The sequence below is a fragment of the Solanum dulcamara genome, chromosome 5, assembly GCF_947179165.1.
Source record: "Solanum dulcamara chromosome 5, daSolDulc1.2, whole genome shotgun sequence".
Lineage (NCBI taxonomy): Eukaryota > Viridiplantae > Streptophyta > Magnoliopsida > Solanales > Solanaceae > Solanum > Solanum dulcamara.
In genome coordinates this window covers 32860755-32886124 of record NC_077241.1, presented here as the reverse complement: position 1 = coordinate 32886124, position 25370 = coordinate 32860755, and the positions used below count along the sequence as shown (strand labels likewise).

Below are 25370 nucleotides of genomic sequence, written 5' to 3'. Positions count from 1 at the left end.
AGGACAAGACAAACGAAACGACAGACCATTAATTTTACAGAAGTCCCAAAAAGGGTCATTATCAAATTCCTTGCCATTATCACATTGTATATTCTTAATATCCCGTTCAAAGTGAGTTCGAATAAATGTCTTGAAATTTAAAAATATGGAAAAGGTTTGTAATTTGTGTGATAAAGGAAATGTACACAAGAATTTAAAATAATCATCCATAAACAAGACATAATATCGATGACCGGAGGAAGTCAAAACGGGTGACGTCTAAAGATCATTATGTATAATATCAAACGGCATAAGAGTGCAAGAAGTGGACGCATAAAAGGGCAACTTAACATGTTTTCCAAGAGGACACGAATGACAAATACGAATATCGCTACTTTGAGTACAATTAATTAATTTATTCTTCCTAAGGAAATTCAACACAGGTGCACCCGGGTGACCCAAACGATCTTGCCAAAGAGAAGGTGCCAAAGCCGCAAAAATAGATGGTAAAGTGAATGGATTGGTGATTGGATAAAGCTCTCCCTGACTGTTACGCCTCATTACCAACCTCCCCGTCTAAAAATCCTTCACAGAAAACCCAAAGGGATCAAAATTCACAGAAACAGAGTTATCAGTGGTAAATTTGTGGACGGACACCAAATTTTTAACTAGATGAGGTGCATGGAGGACATCTTTTAAGTGCAAGGGAGGACCCGGGGAAGACAAAGTTGTGTGACCATAGCCGTGAATTGGAATAGAGTGACCATTACCAACCATAATACCATGATTAATGCTCTTATTAAAATAGGACGTGAGGTTACCTTGATTGGATGTCATGTGAGAAGTGGCACCGGTGTTCATGTACCAATTATATCCGGAGGAGTGATCCCAAGAGTATGCATTGCGGCCTCAATGTACGTAGGCGTAGGGGCTGCGGTGTATGCCTGCTGGGGTTGGGGGACAAGAACACCCGCTCTTGGTGGCTGCTGCTGTCCATAAGTGGGTCGAGACCAAGAGGTTGATGGATATGGACATGGTGGGACAGCCCAAGGACCCCAAGAGGCCAGCCATGGCCACTGTTGTCCGCCAGACCAAGAAGAAAATTATGGAGAGTGATGCGCCGTTGAATGCTGCCCAGTGCTGCCGCGACTGCTGCTGCCACCCAACTGACCACCACGGCCAGCAGGACTGCCGCTGCTACCAGCTCCTCTGCCGCCGCCACGACTGCCATGGCTGCCGCGAGATCTGCCTCCATTATTATTGCGGTTATGGTTCCTCTTTCCACCACTATTATGGCGGTGGGAAGAGGAATTATCAGGAACATCAGTGGGACCTTTGGACAAGCGAGCAACTAATGCAGCGGAGGAACTTTGGGCTGCTTTCTTAGCACGGCTAGCTTCTTCAAGAGTGAGCATCGAACGGGCTTGATAAAATTGTGGCAAAGGGTCGCGTTGGCGAATAAGATTCGCCACACCTTGGTAGGGCTCGGTAAGTCCCAAGACTAATTGAAGAACTAGACGATTGTTAGCCACTGGAGAGCCAACATTCTTGAGTTGATCCGCCAGAGATTTGAGATGTTGACAATAGGAATAGACATTGGGAAAATCGGCCATGTCGACATGAGTGAAGTCGTACTCAAGGGTGACAGCACGAGAGTGTTTGTTATCCTGGAAGATATCACGCAAGCGATTCCAAGCCTCCATCGTCGTGGTGTCAGGTTCCAGAATTGTATGCAACAGATCATGAGAGATAGTAGCGTAGAGCCATTGGAGAACGGTGGCGTCAAGGGTGGACCACAGTTCTTTATCCTCCTCTTGTTGAGGCCGTTTCTCCGTTTCTGCCGCCGGAGGAATAATATGATCAATTACCCGATGGGATCATGCATGAATCTTAAATAGTTCCGCCCAACTGGAATATTGGACATTCTCCATCTCAAGAGTGATGGGAACATGGTTCTTGATGTTGGAGACAGCAAGAGCAGGATGAAAGGAAGATTTGGAGGTAGATATGGTGAAAAGGCGAGGACGAGGAAGGCGAGGGGGGCTGTGGCGGCGGGAGACCTAGAAGAAGAAGGAGAGAATTTGCCTAGACAGCTAATACCATGAAAGAAATTAATCCCTTGCTTTATTTCATTAACATAATAAGTATATATACACCTAATACAAGCGTCTAATACAAGAAAACTAATTATCTATATATGGAAACTAAATATATACAATTTGTTACAAATCTGTCAGAATATATTACCATATATTCTAACACTATTGTTAGTTTTTTTACAAACTTTAGATGCTTTTTGATACGACATAAACATGAAGTTTTCATCATTGACCTTTGTTTCTTTAAAAAATAAAAGAAATCAATTCCTTGATTTCATGTCTTTCACTCAAATTTACATGAAACGGAACATGTTACTTGCTAATAAGAAAACAGAAGTATGAAACTGGTACTGGAGATGTTGTTTAACTGGAAAAAGAAAGACTACCTTTTACATTGTAATTAGAACAAATATTAGCATATGAAAGACTAGAAAATCATTGCTTCTTTTGACAAATTTGAAAGTTCTGCCGAACAAATATTAGCATATGAAAGACTAGAAAATCATTGCTTCTTTTGACAAATTTGAAAGTTCTGCCTTTTTCTATTCTCATTTCCAATTAGACTTAGCATTTGCTGTAAAATGTCATCATATATACTCTTTTTCTTGGGAAAAGAAAAAAAACTAATCTTAAATGAATTAATCTCGGATAATAGGTTGCGGTGTCCATTTAAGATGAACGGTTAATCTCCCAGACTTGGCACCATCCAAGGTAAAGGTATCTTTAAATTCTTCTTCTAGTATAACTCTTGTGAGGGTCATGATGCATCTACCAATTTTATCCTGAAATTTGTAAGTTTTGACAAAGATACATCAACTTCATAAGCAATGGAATGATAGTTTAACACTCAAACTGAAATAAGATGATCTAAAAGAATTTACCTTTCCAAAGGTGTCATGGTCCCAAACTTCCAATATGAGCAAATCATGTAATCCATCTTCAACTACAAAGTCAAATGTCTGATTCCACACTGGATTAAGGGTGTTGTTTAGAACCTAAAATTAGCAAAGAACAATGAGTACAGAAAACGTTTTTGAACTTCAAAATCTTGAAACAAAGTAACTTAATGAAATATCAAACAAGTTAGAGGAAAATAATATGTCATCCTATAGGGTACTCAAAAACTTACTCGGGTTTTATTTTTTTGTTCAGATTTTTTCATAATTAGAACAACAAAAGGATCTGATTTCCCTATTAGATCTGTAACAGGTACGTCTTCTGCTGATATTACTGTCACAGAAAGAACTCCTCTAAAGAGGATGTCCCTTTTCTTCTCCGATATTGCTTTTGAAAAATTAGCTGCCTCTGGTCTAAGGGCTTTCTCCAAGGTAGTTAGTGCATAGTCGGGTTTAAATCCCTTAATAAACACACTATCCATGTCAAAAGGACAAAAGAGAAGCTCCAAGTGCACCTGTGTTAATTTACAAGAAAAGAGCTATGGTGAAGACTCCAGTGTGCACCAATGACTCAATCAAGAATCCTCTTATGGAGAGACAACATAGCATGGACATGCATTCTATGTGGATAAGAATATGCAAACATGATCTATGAGAAAAATGAAAAAAACCGTAAATAAAAAACAAGAAAAAAAAAGAGAACTTTTATATATAACTTGCCTCCTATAAAAAAAAACATGTATTTGTCTATTGGACATCGTTATATTTTATGGTTGATCAACTATCACACACATATCACCCACTTCAACTGGAAATCTACACTTGCTCTATTTTCTTCTGCCCTTCTCTTTATGTTAATGTCAGTTTCTACCTCAACAAGAATCCTTTTGTTCAAGTGACACTGAATTTTTTTTGAAAAAAGAAGTCTTCTTAAGAAGGCCTTCCCTGATCAAACAACTATAACAACAAGCATACATCAATCTTAAGCAAGTTGGAGTTGGCTATATAATTTCTCTTTGACCATGCAACTCAATTTAAGCTCATCTTATACCCTTATTAGATACTTAATAATAATAACAATACCAATAATAATCAGTATTAGAAGATATATTTTTTATTGGCATATAAATGACAGGTAGGACTAAAATACTCAGAAAATGTAAGAACAAAAGTAAAAGTGTGAATGTGACTAAAATTTTAAGGAATGCCCATTTAAGGGAATGACCATTAGATAACACAAAATTTTGAGACAAAAAACTCCAGCTGGAACATATTTCTGGTGTCCAACAAGTATTGCATCAGAAGTTGGTGTCTGATAAGGGACCAGGACATTATAATAAGCAAATGCAAAACACGATAAAATTAAATAATTGAGATCATAAATTATTTATGTCGCATGGCACATAAATACTCCTTCTAGACCTCTTCTCTTTCTTTGAGGCTTTCATAGAATGATGCAACATAACGAGTATGAAAACAAATATAGCTTAGCTTCTTACAAATTGTAAAGGCAACAATTTTTTGGCATCAAGACTCACGAGAAACAAAATTTGATAACACAAAAAGGACAAAAATATTTCAATCTAAAATCACAAATGATTTTAAATTTCATATATCTGGATCTTTGAAATGATCCAGATACTCTACATTATACAAAAACATTTGAAAAAATCAATGATTGTTGCTCATCTTTAGATACAAGTGGCCCTTCATAATGGAATGCTAGCTACTTGATTAATTTGTATCAAGAACAGAATATAGATATAACAATTGATTGGTCAGCTGAAGAACTCAAATGACTCTCAAGTTACTGTTGGTCATAAATCAAATTTCACATGTTCCTTTTTATTATATTATTGAAGACTATATCTACTGATTGATGTATTTATTTTCCTATAGATTAAAGATGATAGTAGAAGACCATAGAGTATAGAGCATGTGGAAGGTTTAAAGTCTTTCAGACAATAAAAAATTTGGCTAGGAAGGTGAGTGAACTCTTATCCTTTTAATATAATGATATTCCATTTTAATAAAAAAGAGAAAAAAGGTCAATTATGGATGATGTCATTCTTACGTTCATTTTTCGTTGGAGTCAATTAGTTCATCCTAATAATATTTGCATGGAGATCCAATATATTGATGAATATAATACGGTGGACAGGGCTGCTTCTCCACTATGAACCTTCTTATTGAGTGCCAAGTGCCAACTATGATTTGATGCATTCTAATGCCACAAGAAGACAAATATTAAGATATTCTTACTTGTCCTCTATTTTTTGTGTCTCGCTGAATCTCCAAATCCTTCACCAATTTCAACCACACATCTTTCACTTTACCAGGCTCAAGGTCTTTCAAATCTATTCGAGCGCAACCAATAAATTCAGCACCCTGAATTCCTTCATCATCATACACTCTAATTGTTAAATGTTGAGTGGATATGTCTTCGACTAAGAACTCAAAGTGCTCATTCCAGATTGGATTTAAGCAGTTATCCTTAACAAAGCAAACAAAATCTGGAGTTAAATATCGCTCATCGGGAGATAAAAAAATTAAGGAGGACAAAAGAGATATAATTCCTCTTACAATAACTTTGCTTTTCTTTGTCCTGTCACGTAGTGGACGTATAAATAACTCAACAAAAGGATCAGACTTCCCAATGAGATCTTTATTAGTTAATTCTTTGGCTTCGATGAGCTTAACTTGTAATACACCAACCGGCTTTAGCTCCAGGTCACTACGAAAGTACAAGATCAGTTTTAGATTGAAAACATTGTCATCCTTTTCACCCTTAATACTTTGGGTTGAGAAGATTTGACTTCTTCCAGAAATACCATTTCATTACAAAATAACACTTGTACTGCAATATTATTTGATAACTAGATTTCAAGAAAGAGAGTTTCATGTGCAAAACTAGGTTTATAGTTGTTTGTAATGGTATCGAACTTTTCTCCTTCGTTATCTTGACTTATTCCTTTTAGGACTCAATTCTTCATTATTCATGATTTTTTCTACTTAAACAAAAGTTACCAATATAGACTAATAAAAGATGATTTGAAGAAACAATTGGGTAGTGATGACGCAAAGGTCGCAAAAGGCATATCTACTTCAAAGGAGGAAGGTTTATATTATTTAGCTTAGGATAATCCTTATATTTAGGCAACATTAATTTATTGGAACAACTATTTTACCATTATTTCTTGATAGATAATCTGGAAGATAGTATCTCTTTTCACTTATGACTGTTATTCCAGAGTTAAAATTAAGCTCCCATGTTCAAACGAAAATGAATCTTTCGTTTCAAGTGGTTAAAGAAATGTCAAGCAATGAGTATAGTGTTGATTAGAAAATTAGCCCACCTATAGTCTCCTGGTAATATAGGAACAATGTTGCGGACTGGCCAAGTGATAGAATCTTCAATTGCATCCCTTATTGTACCCTGTGTATGCAGATTGAATGCCATCAAGGAATGTATTTAATTAAGAATTTGTTGTACCAACAAAATACTTGTTTCTCAATTAGAATTCAAGAATGGTAATTGTAAGTACTTATTGTGATAAATACTCAGTGTGAATCAAATAACTAATTACAAGAAAGTATGAGAGCTAGACCAATGATGAAGACCATGGGACGCCATACAAGTTTTCAACTCTTCTAAATTTATGAAAATTGCATGGAGATAAAACTTTAAAAGCAAAATCAAAAGAGAAAAGACTTGAAATGCTACAAAATTAAAAGAAAGGGTCATGCAAAATGTAGTTCTAGGAGAAAGATGAACTAATTTATGTAGAGAATAATAATTACGTAGTTTTCAATTCATTTGCACCTTTACAAGTAAGAAATAAAATTGTAAAAGACAAGGTAACTTCTATGTATAATGTGTGCTAACTAAGGAGGTGTATAATGTATTCTATCTAGGGAAAGAAATCAAATAAGAATGTACATATCAACTATTTATTTGTTCCAAATGTACATGACTGAGAAAGAGGTCTATATACGTTCTATAACAAAATTGTAAGACATTTCAAACCTCAATGGCATCTGATACTCCAGGAATAGCTGAGATATCACCACCCACAACTTTGAGAGTGAAATCCAAATTTTTCTTTGGACAGAAACATGCAGAACAAATATAATATCAGAACCAGGACTGTTAATTTTTTTTTCATGTAAACAAGAATGAGGACGGAACCCAATACAAATCTGAAGATGCAGATACAATATTTAGTCCATTCATACATCAAATCTATGAGCCTTAAATAATACATAAAAGCAAAAGTTTGTGCTTACCTTGTGACGCAAGGAATAACAAACAGCTCCGAAACAAGGAAGCTCCGCAACTAGTGGTTTAAATATCAATCGAAAAACCCCGGTGAATCCAATATTTTTGACCTGCATTAAACAACGGATTAGGAGAAGATTGAAAAATATGTAAAAAGATTCTTGATCAATTGTGATGTTTCTATGAATATTGTCTTAATCTTTCAAAAAGAATCGGATTTTCCAACCTCTAGTATTTCAAAAGGACAGTCTGATGTAAAAGTGATTATGTTCAAGACTCAACAGTCAAAAAAGGAAGTGATTTTTTCATTTGAACTGGTGATAAAAGGAAACTAAGTATTTGTTTCAGTTAAAAGACAGATCAATAAAGGTGAGTCCCAAATTAATTGTAGCCTCTTCAGACATGAATATTTTGGGCATTTATTCCATTGACACGGGTGTTGATTTTAGACGATTAATGAAGGTAACTAAGAACACATAGAAGATGGATTTAGACTAATTTTTTAAAGGAAAGATGACGAGTTATTTTCTTTAGAGTTTTTTGTTGGTTCTTTTTTATAAGGGTCCTCTATAGAGTTATTACATTGAGAAAGTGTTAGAGAGTGTTAGAGAATGCACATACAAGTAAAATCAGCATTGAGATGGATGTAATGACAGATTCAGAAGAAGACTTAGAGCGACCCTAAGTAGGAATCATTTTTAGTAATGTATAAGAGTTTGGCTCTGATATTTATGTGAGTAAAAGCACAACTTTACTTCACCTAATAACAAAAATTAACTTTTGTAGCTTAGAGAATTGTACTCTCAGACTCAAAGTTTCGTCATTTTTCTGTTTAAATCAAATTGTTTGGCTTACCATTATGAGCTATTTTATAGCAAAAGTGAAGATGTGAAAAGCACCTGTATAGGTAGTCCTACACCAACTAAAGTCTTAATATCGAGAACAATATTGGGATTTCCATCCCACTGCATTTCCAACTCCATAATAATTTCCCCAGGATCACCATCAAGAAGGGAAACTCCTGAAAAGGCAAGAGGAGATGTTGGAGTTAAATTATTCCGAACAACTCATTATTGGATGTTTGATGGCTAGCCTATCTAAAGGGGAAAGTATTGAACTACATTCAATACTTTAATTAGTGTTAAAAAATGGGATGAAAACTATTCAACTAACCTGTGAATGATGGAGCCACAGTACCCAATGTCAACTTTGAAAATTTAAGAGCAGCTAAGATAGTTGGTCTATATTGCTCAAGAACTGGCTCCACAGAGGTTCTAATCAACTCTGATGCGGCCTAAGAAGAGAATCAATACAAACAAAAAATGAGACAAAACAGTAAAAATCAAAAGGTTTGCTAGAAGAGTACAAAAACCTCATCAACATAAGGCCAAATTTTTTCCAAGTGCTGGTTAAGCCAATTCAACTGCTATTCAAAAAAAGCAATTATTAGAAAATTGAACTAGTGAATAAAAGAAAAAGTATTAAGCTTATGCAACTCAACTTTTGCTTTTGTGAAAAGACTACCCAAGAAGGGTATGCTTCAGGGGGCAGAAGTTTTCTTGAATCTTGAACTATCATCCTGGCATATGCTGTTATGGATTTTGCCTAACAAAAAGAAATATATAAAATTAGAAAAATACAAATTTTTCAATTCAAAAATATAATGAAAAAAGAAGAAAATAATACCAAATCAATGCGAGCATTGGATCTGTTATTCTGAAATCGAGCAAAACAAACTATGAGACCAACACCCAATATAATACCAAGGAAGAACCCCATGAAGAAGCCCATGTTTGTTTGAAACCTATTTAATAGTGTAGATTCTTTTGAAAGAAACAATTTTTTTGTTGGAGAGTAAATGTTGGGAGTTGTGAGTGAAAGAAAGGAAGGAAGCCGCGGAACCAGGGGGAGGGAGCAAGGGAGAATAACAGAATTTTGATTCGGAAGTTGATGCTTACTCTTAAACATCTTTTGTGTCACCGCGTGTCATCTAATTTTATTATTGGAAAGCTTTGGATTTTTAAGTATTCCTTTTCAGGTTTCTATACTTGTGTTGTTTCCTCTTCAATAATACTATCTATTTGATTCTTATGTGATACAATTTTGAGTTTTACTGTAATAAGAAAGTGAAAAATTAAGGAAAAGTAAAAGACGGTTATTTATTTCCTCCTTTTATTTTTCTGACTTTGATCCTTTCTTTTTTGTTCATAATTTTACATAAGAAATTCTTATTTCTTTATTTATTTTTCTTTTCTTTGATGGGTGATTATTGGAGATTTGATAAATTCTCAAAGAATAGAAATGACATATATATTCTACGTTTCATCATGTTTAATTTAATTACATAGATGATTGTTCAATTAATGATGAAAACTTTTGGATTTTCTAAATTGGAAAAAGTTGGGTAATAAAAGAATGTAGTTAAAAATGACATTTGCATTTTCTAATATAACATAAAAATAGAGGGAAATAAGAAAAAAATCAAATAATGAGAAAAAGATAATTACGTAATGATTTTCTCCGCTTTTTGTTATTTTTGTATTTGAAAGGAACGATATAGGCACTATGTTGTCTAAGCTAGTCTCCTTATATAACGACTCTTTGGTTTGATTAACGAATAAAATCCTTTATTTTACAAGAATTAAAGATAGTTAAATAATCTATTTAATTAAAGAGAGGTGTCATATCACTTTCTTATGTCTAGCTTGAATATCTAGAGATATTCGAGATTATTTTCTCCAAAAAGTCTAATATTATTTTCCTTTATCATACTTAATTTTCAAATATAACTGCGCCACGTGCGGATAATTTCAGTAGTTAATAATAGTATATTCTTTAATATAATCTGTTTATATGTATATAGATAATCTGTTCACGTCGAGAATATTTTTTTTATAAAATTTAAAATTATGTGTCATTTTTTGATAAAATAAAAACTTATGGATCAATTTTTAAAAATAAAATATATTAATCAATATTCAATTGATTGGTCTGAGGTTATCGACAAAAAAGATTTGTCTAAGTCACTTTGTTTCTTTTTGTCCAAGTTGCTTTTATTTTTGTCTAACTCACTTCCTTTTTTCTGTGTGAGTTTAGGAAATATCACCATTCATAGGTCCGAGATCTACATTTATGAATTGAAAGGTCCGAATGATCAACTCTGCAATCAGTTGTTAGAATCAATAGATGTTCAAATTGTTCATTTGAAAAAATTGAAACCCTTCTTATTGGACGATCATGATACTTCTCAAAAATCAAAATTCTTGATCAATAGAGGAACAATATCACCATTTTTGTTCAACAAGATACCAAAGTAGATGATGGACTCATTCCATACTAGAAATAATTGCAGGAAATCCTTTGATAACCTAGATTCATATTTCTCAATGATATTCCATGATCAAGACAATTGGCTGAATTCCGTGAAATCATTTCATAAAAGTTCATTAATATCTTCTTTTTATAAAGCAAATCGGTGTCATTTTTGATAAAATAAAAATTTATGGATCAATTTTTTTAATAAAATAAATTAAAACCATATTGAAATCCTATTTTAGGAGAATTTGAGATTTGAAATTCAAAATTTATTCAAATTTTATAAACAACACTAATTTAAAATCAAAATGTTGAATCTGAGCTGAAAATTACATGGACAAATACCTACGTTTAGTAGTAACTAGGGAATTTATCCGCGTTTTTTCCTATTCGAAATGACATTATTTTAAATACTAAATAACTTTTTTAAATATTAAAAATACTTTATGATTTATTTTAAATATATCATATCCTCCTTAGACCTTACTTGTGGACTTTTTCTGGGTATAATGTTGTGATTGTTGTTTTATAATTTATTTTATTAACACTTTATTTTACATTATTATTTATTTGTCATCATCTAGGAGTTTTCATTTTTTTAAAAACTTGAGATTGACTTTATTTTTTTTACTTATGACGTGTACAGATTTTTTTTTTTGACAAATTGGTAATTTTATGTGCATATGTATAATAAATTTTAAAATATGATATCATTGTACATCTATTTTATGTGCATATGTATTAACTTTTTTTTCTTTCAATAGAGAGTTCAATAATATCATATTTCTTTATTTAAAAAAGTGATATTTTAAACTATATGATAAGTGAAAGTGTGCACATCCTCGAGACGTCGGAATCTGAATGCACATTTAAATATTAAGATGTGCATTAAGATTAAGACGTTTGAATCTGAATGAACATCTGAATATTGAGATGCATATTAAGATTTAGAAGTCTGAATCTGTTCACATCTGAATATTAAGATGTTACGTTAAGATCTGAATATTAAATAGTTAAGACTGTTTGTTTTCTAAACATCTGAATGTATGCAAATTATCTTCATTTAAAAAATAATAAATATAAAATTCAAATAAAATACTGAATTGATCTAATATTATATCAATAAAATATTTTAAATTTTATATGACAATTAGTGGTGGTGATGACTAGTGGTGGTGATTGTATGTGTCAATTTTGTATGAGCAGTATTATGGTATATTGATTGGTACTAGTGATTAACGTGGTTATTGTTGATACCAATTAATAATTAATAGTGGAATGATACTAATAACTAATGATAGTAGTGAATGATGATGGGAGTTAGCGATATATAATAATGACTAATGATGGTAATTATCGATAGTGATTAGTGAATGTAATAATTGTTGGTGGTGATGATTATTATTGGTGGCTAATGGTGATGACAGTTGATTTTTGCGATTGATGGTAGTTGTGGTTGGGCTGAGGATGGTGGTTGTGGAGGATAGGTGGTGGTGATTGGTGATAGTAGTAGTTGGGTTGAGGATGGTGGTTGTGGATAGTATGTGGTTGTGATTGATAGTGGTTGTGTGTGGTGGGTGAAAGTAGATGGAGTGACGGTAAACTTTCATATTGATAGATATTTTTAAATAAACATCTTAATGACATTAAGACTTTATTATAGATCTTATTCATTCAGATCTATTCAGACCCATTAATTTATTGTAAAATAAGAAAAACAAACACACTTAATTATTAAGATTTAAATGATTAAGATTCAGATTTTGAAAACAAACAGATTTAATGGATGTCATCTGAATGATTAAGATTCAGACCTTAAAAACAAACAGACTTAATGACTAAGATTTGAATGATTAAGATTAAGACCTTCATTAAGTTCAAACAAATGATGCCTAAATCTTCAACCTTCATTAGCATTCCAAAATGTGTACATGTCAGTGTTTAGTGACAACGTGACTTTAGTTTACGGGTCTGAACCACTTTCATTTCTCACTTTCGCTAAGTAGCTAGGCCTTCTTCCTCTTTTAAACAATATAATAAGTGAAAGTTTGCATCTCTTTAGTTGTTCAGGGCTTTGATAATAAATTTGATATTTTTTTTCTATATTTCTATATAAAATCATTATTAAGGATTACTATACTAAATCTTCAACCTTCTACAGCTTTCCCAAATGTGTATCTATCAGCGTTGAGTGAAAACGTGACTTTAAGTTTACAGGTCCAAACCACTTTTATTATTCTCTTTCAATAAGTAGTCCTTCTTCCCCTTTTCTACGTATCCTTCTATTCTTCACCAAGGGTGTAACGAACTGACCTCTCGAATTTTGATGACACCTACAATAATCCCCCAGTTAGTGGTGGAGTCAAGATTTTCGTTAAGGGTATTTATACTTTAGGACAAGTTACAAAAAATATCAAATGTATCAAATGTCTTTTAATCTTATGATCTAAAGGGTGTTTATACTTTAGGACAAAATATAACTAAATGTTTTAAAAAAATAAAACACCATTGTCAAGACTTGAACCCAACTCTTCAAGGTTAATTTACATATCCTTAACCACTGAGCTATCTTTCTTTACTATATCAAGTGTTCAACAATTAGTATATATTCGATAATATCAATGTTCAACTCAGTCCCTAGAGGTCACAAAAGTGACCACCACTAAGAGGCGATCCTCGCTAAAGCGAGACCCAGATCACAAAAACAATGGGTCGCTTTAGTGAGTCCACTGTCACTTTAGAGACCCCTATCCCCGAGCCCCCCTCTTCAATGACACCCTATTCCATTTAGCGAGGGATGCTTTAGTAACCAAGGGTGGCTATAGAGACAGTACCAGACACAACTGGTGCAGCAGAGTTTTGGGAAATGGCCAAGTCTCCGATAGGGTGCTTACGATTTGTTAGGAAAATAGTGCATGGAAATGAGACATGATCACCAAATTTAATGTTCTGGACTCAATGGTGTAGTCAAAATTCTCATACGAGGTCATTTTGATAAAAAGTGGGCCTCATAATTATGTGCCATTTTTGGTCGAATTCTATAAAGGGCCTCAAAATTGGACCGGAATCCTTGGAAAGTGCATGAAGGGTTGATCTAGAATAAAATCGATATTCTGTAACTAATTGCACTGAATTTCTTTTAACCGAGTGTGTTTTCCAAAAATCTTGACCAAATTCAAACTTAGGCCAAATTTTTCAAAGGCTAAAATGCCTAATAGTCCAAACTCACACCGAAAGCATCGATACTCGTGTCGACCTTGCTACTAGACTAATTTACTTATTTCAAAGCCAATGAAATAGTTAAAATTCCGTTCTATGGTCATTTACCTAAAGTTATGTCATGACCCTACCTAGTGCCTAGTCTTAACACGATGATTGAATCCCCGAAGGGTTCCTACCAAGCCTCTTGTACATATCATAAGAATACATAAGGTAAAGCAAAAGCGAAAACATCATAAGAGAGTCTAAATCATGAATAAAAATTTAAGAACGGCACATGACAACATAAACTCAAAACATTTATCCAACTAAATGCCTCTACTTATGAATATGGGCGGGGGCTAAGACATGTCCCTAGATCACCCTCAATATGAAACATAGAAAAAGACTTTGAAACAAATACTAACTCGATAACTAATTCCCGATAAATGAGGATTCACCACAACTGCTGGATAGAAAACCTTAACTAGCCACGTAGATGAATGTGATCTTCAACCTCGACTCCTACATTATGAGACAATGTAGGCAAAAAGTATGAATTAGTACGTTGGAATGTACTAAGTATGTGGGCATGACATGCAACGTAAATCATGGAATGCAATGGTCAACCAAATCACATGGTAAGATGAGATAAGTAAAGTCATGAGAAAATCATATTGACCAAGCATTTAAAAGCATAATTTAAAATCATAGCATACTTAAGAGATCATACATATGTGGGATAGGAATCATAACCGACAATAAGACCATGTGAGCTATAACATGGAATCCCATTGTCTCCCCATACAACGAAGAAAAAAGGGAATCTGCTTGCCAAGGTAGACTCTACCCCGTTAAGCAGGTCATGCATATGCTATATGTGGATCCACTAGCTAGGTCATAAAGGAAAATCTATGGTGGCACGTAGTTATGAGACAAGAGACTTTGTATAAGGACCCCGTACTTCGAGTCCCCACCTCAAGTCCACATTCGGTGCTAAGTCAAATCCCACAGAATACATACATAGCATAGAAATCATAATTTCATATATCATAGTCATTATCATAGGTTTGAAATCATGGAGTAGCTCATTTTCATAACATACTTGTAATGTGAGAATTGTACTTTCATCATTACATTCATATTTGTATAATTCATATCGTTTTGCCTTAGGTCACATATAGGGCCCTAAGTCACCTTACTTCATAACTTGCATGAAAATCATCCTTCAAAACATACTTGTAGTCCATGATCATAATTGAAATACATAATCATAATTCATACTTGGAAATTCATGATCATAACTTATACTTGAAATTTAGGTAAGGCATGAATGCATAATCAAGTGATTTGAAAATCATGTACTTGACTTGAAAACATGCATGATCATAAACTTTATATCAGCCCATACATAATTCATATAGATAATATCATTAGGAAGTATAATTGAAAATATTCATAATCTTCATACTAACCCTAGAGATTAAAATATGAGAATTCATGAAACAACTCTTCAAGTTAATGCAATAACCATCAATTTATATTAAAATAGACTCATGATCATACTTTGGATCAAAATTCATGCAATAGGAATAGAGATCATAAAACCCATAAAATACCAAACTTTAATTTGATAGAAAACCTTGAGAAATTAATTGGGCTTTATGGATGAAAGAATCCATGAATCAATACCCACATATCTTAAGTGAGAATACCAAATAATTTGGAAGAACTTGAGAGTTTTGATAGAGAGCTTGAGTGAATTTACTTGAAGTCTTCAATGGAGTCCTTAAGAGTCTTTTGTAGAGAGAGAAATATTTGAGTAGGTAAATTGTAGAAGAATGAATAGATTAGAGGTTTATGTTAATTTATAGAGTTGAATTAGGTTCTAAAAAGTCTAGGTTCATTAGCTAACAATTTGAGAAAAGTCTAAAACGCCCTTACTAAAAATCCAACTCGGTCAGAAAACCCTTCCAGGTCCACGATGCGGACTTGTCGCGGACCTTTCTATTTTGTGCAGTTTCTTGAGAAATTTATCTTTCGATCTACGATTCCTAAAAATCCACCAAAACTATTTTTCCGCAGGTTTTGACCCTCCGATCGATATTTCGAACTTGAATTTTACAAAAAGATTAAGGATGATGCATTACTTGAGCGGTCTATTCCCAAGGCATTCTTAAGGCACTTATGAGCATTTTGAGGGATGTTACAATATCTCCCCCTGGAAAATATTCATCCTCGAATGAGATTCAACTAATATGGGAAAGACATGGAAAAAGAACTAACAACCCAACATGATTATGAGGACACTTCAAAAAATCCATAGAACATGTAAACTTCATACTTATCATAAAATATAGTATTTGAGAAAATCATTTTCATTAATCATGCATGCATATGAAAGACATATGAAACTGAAACGTAGGAGTTTAATCAATTTGATCATGAACAACTTAGTACCTTTAGGCTCGAGTGAAAATAAAGAGACACGGATAACGCTTCATCATGTCTGATTTCGCTTCCCACGTAGCACTCTCTACTTGTTGATTCCTCCATAACACTTAGACGGATGCAACATCTTTATTTCTTAACCTCTTCACTTTTTGGTCAAAAATATCAATCGGGACCTCCTCATAATTCAAATTCTCCTCAATACATACATTGTCCATTGGCATAATAGAATTTGCATCACCCACAAACTTTCTTAACATTGATACATGAAATATCGGATGAACCAAACCCAACTCAAGTGGCAAGTCTAACTCATATGCCACTTTGACAATGTGCTTCAATATCCTATAGGGTCCTACATATCTAGGGCTCAGCTTTCTCTTCTTACCAAACCGCATTACCCCTTTCATAGGTGAAATCTTCAAATACACCATATCATCCGCATCAAATTCAAGCTCTCTCCTCTTAGTGTCCGAATAGGACTTTTGACAACTGTGAGCCATTTTTAATCTTTCTCTTATGAGACTTACCTTCTTCATTGCATCAATTACCAAATCCGGACCAATCAATGTCATCTCCTTTGCCTAAGGTTCAAGTCTCTTTGTCTAAACACATATTGCAAGCTTCTGTGGTCGGTAAAAACATCAACATGCACCCATAAACATAATGGCACCAAATTTTCAATGCAAACACAACCGCCGCAAGTTCAAGATCATGGGTTGGATAGTTCCTTTCATGCACTTTAAGTTGTCTAGAGGCATAGGCTATAACCTTACTATGTTGCATCAAGACAAAACCCAAACCAACACGCGAAGCATCACAATAAATAACAAACCCATCCAAACCTTTGGGCAATGTCAAAATAGAAGCCGATGTAAGACGATCCTTTAATATTTGGAAGCTTTTCTCACATTTTTCCGACCATAGAAATTTTGCATTCTTTTGTGTCAACTTAGTTAAAGGCAAAGAAATAGATGAGAACCCTCCAAAAAACCTCCTGTTGTATCCGGCCAAGCCCAAAAAGCTTCTAATGTACGAATGAGATAATGTTCTAGGTCAATTCTTAACCGCCTCTGTTTTCTTTGGATCTACTTTAATCCCATCACCGGACACCACATGGCCAAGAAATGCAACCTCCCTTAGCAAAAATTTTCACTTACTAAATTTAGCGAATAATTGATTTTCTCTTAATGTTTGCAACACAATTCTTAAGTGACCCATATGATCTTCCTCATTTCGAGAATAAATCAAGATATCATCAATGAACACCACTACAAACATGTCCAAATATGGCTTGAAAATATGATTCATCAAATCCATGAATATAGCAGAAGCATTAGTCAAATCAAATGACATTACTACAAATTCAAAATTGACCATACCTCATTTGAAAATCCATCTTAGGAATATTACACTCCCTTACCCTCAATTGATGAGAACCGAAATGGAGGTCAATCTTAGAGAAGTAGCTTGCTCCTTTTAATTGATCAAACAAGTCATCTATCCTTGGAATTGGATATTTGTTCTTTATGGTGAACTTATTCAATTGCCGGTAGTCTATACACATTTGAAGTGACCCATCTTTCTTCCTAATAAATAGCACGGGAGCACCCCATGGTGAAACACTCGGTCTTATAAAACCCTTATCCAATAAATCCATCAATTGTTCCTTCAACTCCTTAAGTTCCGTCGGAGCCATACGGTAAGGAGGAATAGAAATAGGTTGGGTATCGGGAAGGAGATCTATGCCAAAGTCAATTTCCCTTTCGTGAGGAATACCAGGCAAATCATCGGGAAATACATCGAAGAATTCATTAACTATAGGGACCGACTCAAGAGTAGGAGTTTTGGAATCGATGTCCCTAACTCACACAATATGATAAATGCACCCTTTAGAAATCATTTTTTGGGCCTTAATACATGAGATGAATTGACCCTTAACCACTGAATCATTACCCTTCCATTCAAGAATAGGCTCATTAGGAAAGTGAAACTTAACCACATGAGTCCTACAACATATAGATGCGTAAGCAGCGTGTAACCAATCCATACCAAGAATAATATGGAAATCAGTCATATCAAGTTCCACAATATCACACAGGATAACTCTGTGCAAGACCCATATGGGATAATTTTTATAAGTTCTCTTGGCTAATAGCAAATCACCAACGGGAGTATAAACCGAAAAAGGTTCTATTAGCACTTCGGGGCACACATCAAATTCATAGCAAGGTAAGGAGTAACAAAAGACAAGTTGGCACCCGGATCAAGAAATGCATAAACATCAAAGTTAAAGACTCATAACATACCTGTGACCACATCAGGAGCCTCATCAACCTCTTGCCTAGCATGAAGAGCATAAAATTAATTGTTGCGTTGGCTACCCTTAGGCTGAGCTTGGGCGCCTTGTTGCACTTGGCCTCCTAGAGGACAACCTTCTCCACCCTTGTTGGCAACAAGAGGGTACTCGGATCACTTATATCCCACCTTGCCACATCTATAGCAAGCATCTGTTCCCATCAAGCACCTTCTTACATGATGTTTTCAACACTTTGCACACTTTGGAAAAGAAGGGTTACTAATATTTACACCTCCTTCTCCTTGAGCTTTAGGGTATGACACCCTATCCTTAGTAAAATTCTTCCCTGAGCTTTGGCCTTGATGAGAGCTTCCACTGCTATCAACGGTCCTAGCATTGGAGAACAGACCTTCATATCGGGCCCTCTTAAAATCCCTCATCCTTATTTTCTTGAGCTTTTCTCCTTTAATTTGTTCGGTAAAAGTCATGAGCTGAGATATGTCCATATCCTTAACAAGCATAGCAGTGTGACATTCTATCATGACCCAACCTCGTAGGCTATGACGGGTGCTCAAACTAGACACTCGCGTATATCCCTGCTATCTGTAAGTAAAATTTTGCTCTGTTTAAGTTATAGCACATCAACAGGCAGGATAACATATAAGCTAGTGAGGTTTATCATTGGCACCATTGTATATACATGCATATAGAACTCATACACAACCCACAGACCTGTCCACAGACCTCTAAGAGTAAGAACAGTAACATAAGGCGGGACAGGTCCCCCGTTGTACCCATGAACAAATAAATATATACATCAAGGGTTAATACCAAAACTAGGCTCACGCTCAATGGAGCGCTTCTAAACTACTAAGTAGAACTCCTATGCTGACGGATCCCTAAAATATATATCTGTACCTGCGGGCATAAACACAGCCCCCCTAAGAAAGGGGGGTCAGTACGACATATGTATTGAGTATGTAAAGCATTGACATCATAAGGAAATTACAGTTGGTGTAGAGATGTAGGGGGCAAGTATAACATTTAACCATTTACCACACTCGCATCGTATAAAAGAAAGTCATACATATTACCATCACGTACAGTGCCTGGCCTATTTTGGGGACTCGGTGTACCATCTACATCATTCTGTCATCATATACACATATATATTATTAGCGCTATTGAATGTATAGCTTGATCCATGTATATAGTAAGTAGATGCCGAGGAATGTACGGTTCGATCTGCATATCGTATTATAAAACCGAGGAACATACGATCCGATCAATTTATCATATAGTAATGCCAAAAAACATTTGGCCGGATCTAGATATCATATAGTAATGCCGAGAAATGTTCGGCCTGATCCATATCATCACATTATATCATTGCATACATATATCATACCCGACCCTTTATGGGACTCGGTGTCATCATATTATCATATACCGTACCCATCTCTTTATGGGACTCGGTGTTATAATATCATCATATACCATACTCATCCCTTTATGGGACTTGGTATAATCATATCATCATATATCATACTCGGCCCTTTATGGGACTCGATGTCATAATCATCATATACCGTACCCAGCCCTTTATGGGACTCGGTGTCATAATCATCATATACCGTACCCGACCCTTTATGGGACTCAGTGTCATATGTATTATAATATACACGAATCAAGTAATGAGTAACTATATACAATCTAAATCATTATTAGAGACTCGACAATGTAAGAAGATTAAGCTATCATCTGAGGACCAGAATAGTAGTGTAGCCATCTCGAGTACCTTCTAAATGCCATTGAGGCCTATATCACTTAGGATCTCAGGGACCCTAGATATGTACTAAATTAATACTAACAGTTCATAGAATTAGGAATATCCATCGTTACTTCATACTTAGGACTAGGAGCTTATGCATCCAGTACTTCTCAACCTATGGAGTTCAAGGAAAGTAGTTCAACTTACTACAAGAGTTTGACATTCAGAAGTGAATAAGAGATACAAATTATATTTAGGACTTAAAAGTGGAGTTACCCCAGAGCTCGTATCACATTTTACTTATAATTAGGACATGCCAAAGGAAGAGAAAGAATAAGCTTTACCTAGTCTGTAGTTTTCCTCAAGGAGTCATCATTACATACATCGTACCAAGCCCGTCATAGGCTCGGTATCATAACTTTATTATTACATTACCTTACTATCATAGCACCACACTTATGTCAAAGACATATCAAGAGGAAATAAGGGTAGCTCTACGTACTTATGCCAAAACATGCGAAGAGAAAGGAGATAACTTCACATGCTTACTACTCTCCATCATATAGAAGCCTTGAGAGGCAATAACTCAACTAGTATAAGAATTCTACCATCGAGAAGTGAATAAGACTTATTAGTCATACTTGGGGTTATATGAATGGAATTATCCTCAAATTTCATTTATCAATCACTTAAGTCTAAAACATGCCAAAACAAAAGAAGGATAGCTTCACATACTTATGCCAAAGATATGCCAAGAGAAATCTTCACATACCTCTTATGGATTACTCTTACACGTTCGCCTCGTCGTCTCTTGAACCTATTTAAAATGAAAGTAATACTAAGGTTAATGACCTTTCACTTTCTAATTTCCAACTCTACACCCAAGTACTCATAGGAGTGATTTCCTTATCGATTACCCTCGACTAGTTTGTTACAAGTTCCTAATCTACCAAAAATTAGGCAGCATCTCCCCTATAACTTTAACATCCCCAGATTTCAACTCAGCCAGAATATCCACAACCATACCACCAACAAAAACCAGCAACATATTTACAAGTAAATCACTTCAACCTTACACAATACAAGCTCTAAACAACTAGCTCTAAACTACGATACGAAAATAGAGTTTTTTAATCTTTATTTCGCAAAATATTTAACCATACCAAATGGAGGGTCGTGTGGCTGCCAGCAGAAACCACACCCTTTTTAAAATACTTTAAATCCCTACAACATGCAACCCACCCAGCTGCACCCGCAACACCACAACGATAACCCACTACTCGACTTCAACTTAGCTACAACCACTTTAGTTTAGTTTATTTCTAATGTCAAGCATACTTATGAAATTTTTACACTTACAACCTTATTTAAGACATGTAATATAACTCATAACAACATTATAAACTCTAATTTGAAAGGGAAGCCCTTACCTTGCCCGAAACTCATCAAACTCGTCAAAACTTGCCTAGGAAGTTCCTTTAGCGCGCCTAAAACTTCATGGCTGTTTGCTAACATTTTGGTCTGCTAAAAACCAAAAATTTTCATTACATCCAACATATATATATGGTCCACCTTCGAAGGTGACACATTTCAACCCCTAAGTGGTGACACATATCAAGCCCTAAGTGGTGACATGTGTCAAACCCCCATTGGGCCAACACACCCCTTAACTCCAATCACAGGCTGCCACATGGCTTGTGGGGTCCACCACCCTTAATCTAGCTTCTACCATGTGGTACTCTCTCATGCTTCCACGTGGCACTCACTCATCCCCTTCGTAGGTTCATAATCTCGTCTTACTTTATGAACCTATGTAATCCTTGCTACGTAAGCTTTGTATGTACTCCAATAGCTTAAGTATGTAAGATTTTTAAGTTGATAGCTTATGTAAATAAGTCGTGTCCTACAACTCATCATTCGGTCTCCAACTTCTTCCAGATTCTTATTACTCTATTTCTAATCTTCTCTACTATGGGGTATCGCGTTCTCCTTTCCTTAGAGTTGTTTGATAGCGTAATAGATTATCCGACTCACATGGTAACTCTTAAGAAGCTTAATAGTCCTTAAGAAGTCTTAAGAAGCTTTAAGAAGCTTTAAGAAACTTTAGGAAACCTTAAGAAACTTAAGAGGCTTATGATCCTTCCAAAAAACTTAAGTGCCTTTCAAAAGACTTAAGAATGCATTTCAAGGTACAAAAGTACGGGGTGTAACATTCTTTCCCCCTTTAAAACATTCGTCCTCGAATATGAACCAAAACCTTCCTCAAGAGTGTCTCTATTCCATTTCAATAACATATACTTTCATCGAGCTATCACTATCAGAGTACCAAAGGTTGGGATTACCTGTAGCGTAAGGAGTAGGTACGGATACTTGTGTTTTATTTCCTCCTCCGCTTCCCAAGTCATCTTTTCATGATTTTTATTTTGCCACAATAACTTGACGGAAGCTACGTCCTTAGTTCACAATCTTCTACTTCGCCAACCTAGGATGGCGATGGTTGCTTCTCGTAGGATAAATCCTCTGTGACCTAGATACCCTCTACAGGATATACCTGGGTTGGATTACCAATATACTTGCAGAGCATTGATACATAGAAGAATGGATATACTGCTTCCAGATTCGCTGGTAAGTTCAGCTCATAGGCAACCTTGCCTATTCGGCGGAGGATTTAATAAGGTCAATACATCTCGGACTAAGGTTCTCTTTCTTGCTAGCTCTCATCCCTTTATCTGTGGGTGACTCTTTTGAGAGTGCTTAATTATAACTTGAAACCTTAGAGATCCACGTCGATTATCCGCATATGACTTCTATCGACTCTATGCTGCTAATAATCTCTCCCAAATAAGCTTCACCTTCTATACTGCCTATTGAACCATGTCTAGGATTATTAGTCGTGTTTTACTAACACTAAACCAACTAATTGGAAACCTACGCTATCTGCCATACAAAGTCTCGTATGGGGCCATCTAGAGACTAGAATGATAGTTGATGTAGTAAATAGTCTTGACAGGTAGTAGGCAATTATCCAAGCTACCTTTGGAGTCAACCGTATAGGCTTGCAACACCTCTTCTAGCGTTTAGCTAGTAAGCTTAGTCTATTCTTCGGATGAGGGTACTATGGTGTATGAAGACCTATCTGTCTTCCTAATCTCTTCTTGGACTTATCTTCAGTAGTTAACTATAACTCGGGCTCCTTCGTCTGAGACAATAGCTATGGGAACTCTGTAAATTATCACGAACCTCTTGACCTATAATTTTACATAATCTCACAATAGCTATGGGAACTCCATAAAGTCTCACCACCCTCTTGACCTATAATTTTACACAATCTCAATTGGACAGGTAGTCCTTGATTAAAGGAACATGGGCTGATATTGTTAATCTACGGATAACATTCCATATAAAATTATTTGTCCAAGGAGTGCAAAGTGAGTCTTGTAGCCAAGATCGTATTGTGGAATCTTTGACCTCGTATATTACTTCTTGCCTTCTTTAGATGACATCAACTGCTACCCTCGCCATTTGGGTTTTTATTTTTTCCCATCAGAGTTGGCTACCAAGTTGTGATGAAGTCCCCTCACACAATGACCTGTATAGTGCGATGAAAAGGTAATAAGACAAGGACACTATTAGATAAGAAGTTAATATGGTTTTGAGTAAGATTAAAAGTTAATATCAGGTGCAGACAAGGATGAAAGCTCCTGGGGCATAGAGAAGTAAGGAATATATGTGACTCCACCGTGGGAAAATAGTAAGATCCTTAACAGATAAGGAAAGTAGGATTGAAAAACAACTGATGCATTGCAAATTTACTAAAGAAATAAGTAGTATTCACTGGGGTAAAGATAGTGTTATGACAAAGCTTGAGACGCATGTCGTGAGAAAATAAGTTCTCCCAAATGGAGAATCTGAAATAACTAAACACACTATCTGACTACTGATTGGGATAAATAGAGGGTGGCTTTGAATAAATTGCTACGTGACTCGAGTACCAACAAGTAGACTAGATCAGCACCTTACGATTGTGTTAAGGTGTCGTACATTGGTAACCAAAAGCATAAGTATACCAAATACGTTGGAAAAGACTCATATGCATTTGGAAAGTCGAAAGTAAGCAGACAATGACATAAATATATACCCTAAAGGGGGGATGTGGATAAGAGAAATAACACCGTAAGATGAAATTAACTGACATTACAACATATTAATGTGAATACTTAAATTCCAAGTGAGATCCCATACTGGAATGAGTCGGCAAGATCTCAAAAGCCGGCAATGGATGGGTAAAAGCCATGGTATCTGAGATCAAGTGATTATGTGATAAAGATAATGAGAAGACAGTAATAGCAAAGTGATTGCCATAGTTCGAATGCATTAAAAGAAAATGGTATGATGGCCTAAACAAAATTGAGTATTAGAAGCCTGGTAGCCTATTACGGGAGATAAAAATCCTGACTTGGGTGTAGAAAGCAATTAATATGGATTGTAATATAGGCTTACCTTGCGTCCTATAGAAGTATGAGTTTATGTGGGTTATTGTGGATAGGCTGACAAAATCAACCCATTTCCTCCAATTAAGACTACATAGTCAACTGAGGACTATACGAGACTGTATATCAGAGAAGTAGTGGGATTTCACGAAGTCTCCATGCTTATTCTTTTGGAAAGGGGAGTTTAATTTACGACTAACTTTTGGAAATCATTCTAGAAGGGATTGGGAACATAGGTGAATCTTGGTACAATATTTTACCCTTAAACTAATGGACAGGCCGAGCGCACTATGCAAATGTGAGAAAATAGGTTGCGGCCCTGCAGTATTAACTTTAGAAGTAGCTAGACTGATCACATATCACCTATTGAAGCTGCATATAATAGTATCCAAATGGCATCATAGAAAACTTCGTATGGCAGAGCACCCATTAGTTGGTTTAAGGTTGATGAAGGTGCACTAATGGGCCCGAACATGAGCCAACAAGCTATTAATAAAGTGAAGCTCATTCAAGAGAACCTATTAACAGTCCAGAATCAACAGAAGTCATATTCAGATAATCGACTTTGACCTTTCGAGGTCGAAGTTGAGGAT

General features: G+C 35.3%; 2 protein-coding genes across 2 annotated transcripts; both read right to left on the bottom strand.

The window, feature by feature from the left end:
* Positions 1 to 1082: 1082 nt before the first annotated feature.
* LOC129890527 (uncharacterized) lies at positions 1083 to 1682 on the bottom strand. Its single transcript, XM_055966065.1, has one exon. It carries the CDS (start codon positions 1680 to 1682, stop codon positions 1083 to 1085), a length of 600 nt encoding a protein of 199 aa, XP_055822040.1.
* An 800-nt stretch (positions 1683 to 2482) lies between these two features.
* On the bottom strand, positions 2483 to 9295 carry LOC129889122 (synaptotagmin-5-like). The gene is made up of 13 exons (XM_055964294.1): positions 8940 to 9295; positions 8743 to 8858; positions 8626 to 8677; positions 8427 to 8547; positions 8153 to 8274; positions 7262 to 7363; positions 7002 to 7076; positions 6331 to 6410; positions 5558 to 5708; positions 5237 to 5467; positions 3208 to 3489; positions 2960 to 3073; positions 2483 to 2860 (listed from the first exon to the last, which is right to left on the bottom strand). Exons 1-13 carry the CDS (start codon positions 9219 to 9221, stop codon positions 2717 to 2719), a joined length of 1872 nt encoding a protein of 623 aa, XP_055820269.1. The 5' UTR covers positions 9222 to 9295; the 3' UTR covers positions 2483 to 2716.
* Positions 9296 to 25370: the final 16075 nt, after the last annotated feature.

Excerpts from the sequence above, each read along its gene's own strand:
- LOC129889122 (XM_055964294.1), bottom strand. The coding sequence starts at position 9,221 with ATGTTTAAGAGTAAGCATCAACTTCCGAATCAAAATTCTGTTATTCTC. Across the intron at positions 8,678-8,742 it reads AAGCAAAAGTTGAGTTGCAT|GTTGAATTGGCTTAACCAGC; the intron begins AAGCTTAATACT and ends TTTTGAATAGCA. Across the intron at positions 5,709-6,330 it reads ATATTACCAGGAGACTATAG|TGACCTGGAGCTAAAGCCGG; the intron begins GTGGGCTAATTT and ends GTACTTTCGTAG.
- LOC129890527 (XM_055966065.1), bottom strand. The coding sequence starts at position 1,682 with ATGGAGGCTTGGAATCGCTTGCGTGATATCTTCCAGGATAACAAACAC.